This window comes from Sinocyclocheilus rhinocerous, unplaced genomic scaffold (assembly GCF_001515625.1).
Source record: "Sinocyclocheilus rhinocerous isolate Xijiao unplaced genomic scaffold, SAMN03320098_v1.1 scaffold1058, whole genome shotgun sequence".
Lineage (NCBI taxonomy): Eukaryota > Metazoa > Chordata > Actinopteri > Cypriniformes > Cyprinidae > Sinocyclocheilus > Sinocyclocheilus rhinocerous.
Window position 1 is genome coordinate 5732 of NW_015662162.1, and position 8658 is coordinate 14389.

Genomic DNA, 8658 nt, shown 5'->3' on the forward strand with positions numbered 1-8658 from the left:
TTAAAATACTCTTCACTTGCTTGATGCAAAATATAACACAAATTGTAATATTTTTGAATAAATGTAAACATTACATCAAACTTTTTTTTTTTTTTTTTTTTTCAATTTGAAAGACAACCTGGACATTTCTTAATGAGAGTCACACATATGACAGCCAAGCTTTAGGCCTACTTTAAGAAATTGCAAAATGTTAACCACACATCCAGCTACATGTTGCTATACATAAATTTAACACGTGGGACGATGTGATTTCTTATGTGGGCGATTTCCATCATGTAGCAGCCAGAACAAAGTGAAAAATGGTGATAAAACCACAAGTGGGAAAGTTGTGAGCATAAACAGGTCATAAGTCAATAATGGTTTTCAGCAGCTTCAACATAAACATTTGATACATGCATAGCAACTCCGTAAAAAAAGACAAGCTTACCGCTAGTTGTTTGAGCAGTTGCTCCGCAACAGTTCTCAACAGAGAGGCGGTGGGTTTCTTGGCCGCCAACAGGATGAGCTGGACGTTGCGGTCGCCGCGCAGGAGGAGACCTTTAGCCAGGATTCCCACACGCATGACTCCTTTGAGAACACGAGCCTGAGACTCTGACCTGTCCAAGAGGAAGCATGTCAATTTACACTTCCCACTACTATTCCATAGCATAAACGCAAAGCTAGCTGGCAAGAGTCCTCACTGTTTGCCCGTCACGTCGTTGTCGTCGTCCGCAGCACACGCCTCCTTCTCCAGCAGCGAATCAGACACCAGTTTGAGAGCGCGCTCAGAATGCGACACGATTCGCTGGACGGCCTCAAGCTCCTCCTCCACGGGGTAGATGGCCGAGTGTTTGGCCATGATGTGGCGGTCGTCGGGCGAATCGGGCCGTCGCACGGGCTAAAGATAAATAAGAGAATTGTTACTGTTTTGTTACAACCGTTTGTTTTGTATTCTCTCGTTTCTGTCTCTCTTTTGTTTTGAAAGTGTTTGTGTCCAGGTACGATGTTGATTGGCTCCTGCAGGCTAATGATTGACCCATCTGGATTGGTGCATTCGAAACTAGGCACACCTTAAAAGCCCCGATGTCACTTCCTTTCCCCAGAGTAGAGGGAGAGAGAGAGTTGTTGGGTTTTGGCTGTGTGTGTGTCTGTTTGCCTGATCTTGTAAATATTTCGTATATCATTGTAAATATAGAGGGTTGGGAGAAAGTTTTTGTTTATTGTAACTTTTTTGATCTCTGTTTTTGGGTTAGGGAGTTAGGTTAATATATTGTACTTTTATTTTATTTTGGTTAGGGTTTAGGAAATTTGATAAAAACTTGCAACAGTTTTGGTCCGTCTGAAATATGTATTTACCAATAGGGGCGGCACCGGGATGCTGGGTCGGCCCATGAGAGGGGGCGGGGCCATTCTGTGCCTCATCTCCACCCAGTATAGCTGCTCATCCTCCATCCTCCTCCAGTACATGTCTTCCTCGTACCTCCTGCTGGACGACACATAGAAATTTGACTATAAAAAAGGCCTTGTGAAATGTGCAATAAAGGATTTAATTAAATCTTTGTCACAGAATGCTGATGAAGACCTAATTTCCATGTGCCAGCGCTGTTCGTCCTCTTGTTGTCTCTTCAGCACAGATTTCTGTTTCTGCTTTCGCAGTTTGACTTCCAGAAGTTTCCGCGCTCGATTACTGGGCTTGATCTCCACTGGGAGGTCTGGGTTCACTTTTTTCTGAAAAACAATAAAAATATTGGTCCTGCAGTATTTAGAGTCTTTACTGTTTTATAATGTTAGTTTGACTGTCTATTTTGACTGTTAATTTGACTATTTTGTTCCGTTTTTCTTTGAGATAGAAAATCTAATTACATGAAGCAATTTTCACTGGGCAAGTATTTAATTTACTTTTTTATTTTACAACTCATGTTTATTATATAAATAATTTTTTAATGAATTTTATACTAATTAATATACACTAGGGCTGTCAAAAAATATTCGAATTTCGAATATTCATCAAATTTAAAATAAAAATCCACATTCGAACGCAAAATAGTTGCATTCGAATTTTAGGTGTGCGTCAGCCAGTATTATCAGTGGCGCACAAAATGCGATGATGATGTAAGTGTCATTGCATTTTAATGCTTTTTTTAGCCTATCCAGTTGAACCCACTAGATGCGGCGCTGCTACGTTGTTCATTCAAAATATTGCAGAAAAAGAGAACAATCAATGCGTGGAAGATGTTGTTTACGTCAAAACCGGAACCAAGCAGTTCACACTGAACGCATATTTATCTCATTTTCTAGAGGGACATCTATCACCGTTGCACTCGCGTCTCGCACAAGAGAGCGGCATGTTTAGAAAGCTATGTAAAATTAATGTAAGTTCAACTTTTAAAAAACATGTCTCGAGACTTTATGGCCTCACCTTGTACTGCAGCCGGTGTCTCCGTCCCTTCAGGTGCATGTCTTTAGCATTGGGATCATTGAAACTGCATTCACACAGTTTACAGTGAAAGCGAATCACCTTTCCGTCATCATTTCGAACCTAAGGAGAAAAAATGAATCTGAGACTTAAACCCCTCAAAGGAATGACACACATCCAATTATTCTTGAATGTCACACACATTTACAGTACTAGAGGAAATCCTTTTGACTCAGACTGATCCGCTAATAAATATGATTCATGAATCAATTTGACTGATTCACTGACAAAAAGACAGATTCACTCGTTTTGATCAAGTTTTACTCAACACAAATAATGAAATATTTTGACTGGACGGTCTAACCTCTTCGACATAATCGTGTCCCACAGGCTGAATGTCTCCTTGAGCTCCAGTACCATCACCATCCTCATCATCGCTCAAAGCGTCTGTCTTCACTACAGATGGCTTCGCCTCCTCCAGCTTTACCGGAGCTGGTGTGGACAATCTGCTGCCTGGAGAGGAATGGATATTAGGGAATTTACTTCATTTCATGTTTCTGCAAGATGGCTGTTCGTAACGTAACCATGCTACCAAAATGTTTAAGATGTGCAGGGTTTGTTGCACGATTACATCTAAATCTATTAACTCATACCCTGCTGAGCAACATTATCTGGAAGGAATATCACAACTATATAAAGGAAAAAGACTGAGCAAGACTTCTGTGTTGATGTCATGTTACAATCTGAAAGACGCATTGCGTCAACATGACGACTGAAATGTGTACAAGGAGCTTTTTCTTCTTCAAGGCAGGATGTAAATCATCTATTCCCATCATGTGGGTTTTGTGAGTGATGCACTAAAGAGGAAATATCTATTTCTGTGATCAGTGTGATCACTGATTGCGTAAGCACTGGTGAAATTAAGATAAGAAGGTGAAATTAAGGTGAAGTGACACGCAGAAGACAACTATAATCCCTACACTGGAAACATCAGGCCATTTATGACTTTTTTTTGACTTTGTGACTAAAACTGAGCTTAAACTAAAAAGTAAACACATTGAGCCTCATTTAGGAGACATGAGCTGAACGTTATTGTGTGAAAACAGGTCTTATAAACATTCTTACATAAACTGTCACAAATGTAAACAAATTTAGGTGTAAATCGTAAATCGTTCATAAAACTTTCTTTAACATTTAAAATTTGTTTCTGCAAAGATGAGTGATACATTTATTAATTTTTGTCCATCGCAAATGGAAACAAATTCATTTTAAATCACTCAGTGGTTTTATACTACATACTTGTGCAATTGTTAAAATACAAAGTTAATAATTCGCAAAACCATTCTTGTGTAAATTCTTGTAACTGAAAAAGTCATTTTGTAAAATTAATTATTCCAGTATTCCAAATGATTTACACAGAAATTCGTTCTGCTCACGTTTTACTAAAAAGGCCTAAATCATTACGTACACAGTTGCAACAGCAAACGAATGTATAATAAATTCACTTAATCTCCAATGTAAATGTCACAATTGAAGAAAAAAATCCTTTTAATCATTCAGAAAACTCCTTTTATACTACAAACTTGTGCAATTGTGAGGACTATGTAAATAATTCGGAAAAATATTCTTGTGTAAATTCTCATAATTGCAAAAAAAATTTGTTTTGAAAACAAATAGTCAAAATGATTTACACCAAAATTTGTTCTGCTCACGTTTCACAAAAAATGACCTAAATCATCATGTAAAGTCATGTAAATTTATCATAAATTCACATAAGCTCCAATGTAAATGTCGCAAATGCAAAAAAATTCCATTTAATCATTCAGAAATCTAGTTTTATATTATGTACTTGAGTAATTGCAAAAAATAAATAATTCACAAAACCACTTGTGCAAATTCTCATGGTCGCAAACAATTTCTGCAAAGTCATTTATAAAATGTTTGAAAACAGTATTCTGAATGGTTTACAGACACATTTATTAAGCACACATTTAAAGTGTCATGAAACCCTAAAACGCATTTTTTGAGATGTTAACATATATGTACAGGTTGCTCATCAGTGAAAACAATAATAGCACTAATTATGTCTATTATTAAGAGAAAAGTGGTTATTTTATAATTTTTTGTACTACCGTATTGGCCCGAATATAAGACGACCGCGTTTTTTCAGATGTATTTCCAAGAAAAAAAAACATCGTCTTATATTCGGGTCAATACGGTAATTTAGTTCTTCCGGTTCAAAAAGCAAAGTTGAACCAACGTCATGGAAAGTGACGTATATGCGTTAATCGGGAGTGGTGGTGATTGGCTGCCGTGGCTGGAGAGTATGCGTCTACGTCATCAGTTATCCGAGCTTTTCTCAGTATTATTCATGAGAATGAACTCTTATGATCCAATCACTGCGCTGTATTATGCATGAGGTCGTCTTACAGCAGAGAACTCAAATCAGAAGAACAAGCTTCCACGCTGTCAGTTCATCTCTGTAAACACGACCGTAACAATATTTAATATGTAACAACACGTGGCGCGCGCATGAGAGAGCAGTTTCTGCGCTAAACGCCGTGACGAGTTTAACAACACTCGCTTTGCAGATCCTAGTTCATATCCGGACTGGAGCAAGCGTGTTTAATTCATATTTTATAGTCTCCAAATATGAACCAGCACTGTATGCGCGCACATATCATTTATTTTTCAAATGAAATATGCGCGAATAAGGGCACTGATACAGCGGTACATCTGATCATGAACGCGATGATGCGACGGAATATTGTGATACACAGCAAACAATGATATATAGACTGAAACTTCAAAGAAGAGTAAACAAAAAGTGACTGCCTTTATTCTTTCTGCTTTAAAGATATTTGAATATTCATTTGTCTGTATAATGAGTGTGTTGTAGGTCTGTGATTTATTGGTTGTTTTCTCCCCTCTTCCCACCCTCTACACTCCCACTTTTCCAGTTTTACACGCCCATTTCTGGAGTCTTTTTCAGATCTAAGGTGTGAAAGACCAGTGCTGAAACAGGGGGGGTTTCATGACGCTTTAATGAAAATACCCGGTAAGGTCACTTACCGATAAGGGCCATTTTAGCAGTGGCAGGTTTCTTCGCAGGAGACGCCACGGGTTTGGAAAGAGTCGCCGCCGGCGTCTTCTGCGCAACCGATGTAGGGGTGGGAGTGGTTGTCGCCGCTGTCTTGCTAGTAGTCATCGTCACGGCAGAAGGGGCAGAGCTCACGAAAACGGGCTCCGTGGAAGGGATGGGTTTGCCAAGTTTGGTGTGCAACTTCACCACCTGAGGAAAAGTTCGATAGCAGGTGCATTTCTACAAAAAGTTTCAAAGACGCAAACAAAGCTACAACACCAAAATACGTCGAAAAGCAAAAGAGCGCTGAAAATGCCAAATGAACCATCATGATATTTAACAGACCTTCTGGTGCTTGGATCCCCGGATGTGCGCGGCGTATGCATCGGCGCCGGTGCACGAGACATCGCACAATTCACAGCGCAGCTGCGTCTGGACACCGCGAGGTCCGTTAGTCACATGACTACCGCTCTTCTGAGCCGCCTCTTTCTTCTTGTGCTTCTGTCCTTCCAGATGTTCTCGATATGTCTGCAGAAGAGCACAGGATCACGAGTCAATAAAGAAATACGTTTGCAAGTACTTTCCACTAAATGTGGGAAACTTTAAGGGCAAGACACTACAGGCAAAAACATTGTCTTGCTTTTTTCAATGCACTATTTGGCTTTTCATAACACATTGTTGAAAAGTGGAAACAAAACATCCAAAATACTTGTGTTATTTTATTATATTGCACTTTAACTATATGCATCTATAGATTTCAATTACAACACATATCTTTAAAGTCTGTCTTCTAAAATAGAGTTTCTCAACTTTAGTAGAACTTACATACTCCAAATGTTACAGTTATATTCTCATCTATAATCTGAATATTTTTACTGAGGGGTTTGTTCATATATCGTTTGCCTGTTTTTTACAACATTTTATTTCTAAAAACATGGTGAAATTTACCTTATTTCTTGATGTTGACATTATTTTTTTTTATGGAGTGATAAAGAGGAGATATTCAAAATCCCCTCTGTAGAAACCTTTGACTCTAATATGTCAACAAAATCAAACAAGAATTTTGATCCTGGCCTTACAGATTTCATCTGTGGAAATGTATGCAAATTGGTGGATGTTTAATTAAATAATGCCTCACTTGCATATGTAAACATAACATTGTAAAAAACTTGTATTACAAAAATGATTTGCAATTCTTAATGTAATCAATCCACTGGGGAAGTATGGTGACATCCATTAGTTAATTTTTTTTTACCCTATTCACCTGGGGTGTCTTGCCTTAAATATCTGTATCCCATATGAAAATGTTTAAAAATAGTTTTAAAGTAAAGCTCAAAACATCTATTCTCTCTGGCTTTTAATTATAGCTGATTTATTGTGTGGCTGTTGGTCTTCAGGCTCATTTTTGTATGTTTTTATTGGCTGTTTTTGGACTTTTGGTCAACACACATTGGTCAACAATTGTTGCATTTAAAGGAATAGTTCAGCAAAAAAAGGAAAATTTTCTGATTATATACTTACACCTATGCATCTTGGATGGCCTGGGGCTTTCTTTCTTCAGCCGAAGAGAAATTAAGGTTTTGGAGGAAAACATTCCACTATAGATTACAATTTCAATACATATCTTTAAATGCCGTTTTCTCAAAATGAGTTTTTTCCTCCATTTCAGCAGCACTTACATACACCAAATGTTACAGTTTTATTCCCAACTATATCCTTAAGATTTTCACTGAGGGGTTTGTTCATTTATCATTCGCCTGATTTTTGTTAAACATAACAGTTTAGAAAACTTGTAATACAAAAATTGTATGCAATTCTTAATGAACTGACACAAAAACTAGGGTTGTGTGCATTATTATGAAGCTGCCTAAATATGGATTTTGGACAGTCGAAAATGATCGAAATAGGGTAAAAACTGAACTAATGGATATAACCATACTTCCGCAGTGTATTAATTGCATAAAAAAATGGCAAACATTTTTTGTATTACAAGTTTTCTAAAACATTATGCTTAAATATCTAAGGAATAAAAACCAGGCGAATTATATATGAACAAAACCCTCAGCCGTGTTGGGGAAAGTTACCTTTAAAAGTAATGCATTACAATATTGCATTACTCCATAAAAAAGTAACTAATTACATTACTTGGTTACTTTTATGGAAAGTAATGCATTACGCTACTTTTGCGTTGCTTTCTGTCACCTTGGATGGGCTTGCTTACTTGTTTTTTATTAACAAATAAACCGTAAGTTATATTTTTTTACAACTGTAAAGGCCCTTTCACACCATAAGCGAAATGATTAAGCCTCAGACTGAAGGGAGTGCCTCTGTCTCTGCACCTCACTCCTAATTTCTCTCAACACGGGATAGGAGAGGCGTCATTAAATAAATGGGAAAGCAAAGTAATGTGTTACTTATTTGAAAAAGTAACTCAGATGTTTCATTGTACATTCAAAATTAATGCATTACTTTACTAGTTACGTGATAAAAAGTAATCTGATTACGTAACTTGTGTTACTTCTAACCATAGACTGTATAAAAACATGGACGTAGTGTCCGTGACGTCACCCGTAGTTTTCTGAAGAGCATTTTTGAAGCTCAAAGTGGGCGGAGCCGGCCGTCGCCATCTTGGCAGCGCGTCACCGTGCGTCACTCCCAGATAATCGAAAATGGGCAAAAAGGCAGGAGCTGGTTGCTGAAACCACGCCCACCTAGCTCGACGGTAGTGACAGCAGCGGCAATCCACCTGTCACTCAAGTGACCACGCCCTTAATTATGCAGAACTTTAAGGCTTAATATAATTTAAACAAATGAGTTATAAAAAAATTCACCCCCCTCACAGTTGTCCTGAAGGGCAAAATTAGCTATATAGACCAAAATAATTTTTTGAACCAGGCTGTAAACATGTTTTTTTCTGCTGTAAAGTTGGGTATTTTAACATGGGGAGTCTATGGGATTGACTCCCTTTTGCAGCCAGCCTCTAGCGGCCAGTTGATGAATTACAGTTTAAGTCACTTCCGTGTTGGCTTCACGAGAGAGAGCGGGAGGTTGCCGCTTGACGGTGACGCGCTGCCAAGATGGCAACGACCGACTCCGCCCACTTTAGGCTTCAAAAATGCTCTTCAGAAACCAACGGGTGACATCACGGACACTACGTTAATGTTTTTTTTTTTTTTTTTTA

General features: G+C 38.1%; 1 protein-coding gene across 1 annotated transcript in view; it reads right to left on the bottom strand.

The window, feature by feature from the left end:
• Nucleotides 1–8658, bottom strand: part of LOC107727559 (zinc finger RNA-binding protein-like) — a 28530-nt gene that overhangs the window by 5411 nt on the left and 14461 nt on the right. The window contains exons 8-13 of the mRNA XM_016537456.1: nucleotides 2760–2908; nucleotides 2399–2518; nucleotides 1562–1707; nucleotides 1336–1465; nucleotides 681–877; nucleotides 428–596 (exon numbers count right to left, since the gene is read on the bottom strand). Coding sequence (XP_016392942.1) covers nucleotides 428–596; nucleotides 681–877; nucleotides 1336–1465; nucleotides 1562–1707; nucleotides 2399–2518; nucleotides 2760–2908 — 911 coding nt within the window. The remainder of the gene's footprint in view (nucleotides 1–427; nucleotides 597–680; nucleotides 878–1335; nucleotides 1466–1561; nucleotides 1708–2398; nucleotides 2519–2759; nucleotides 2909–8658) is intronic.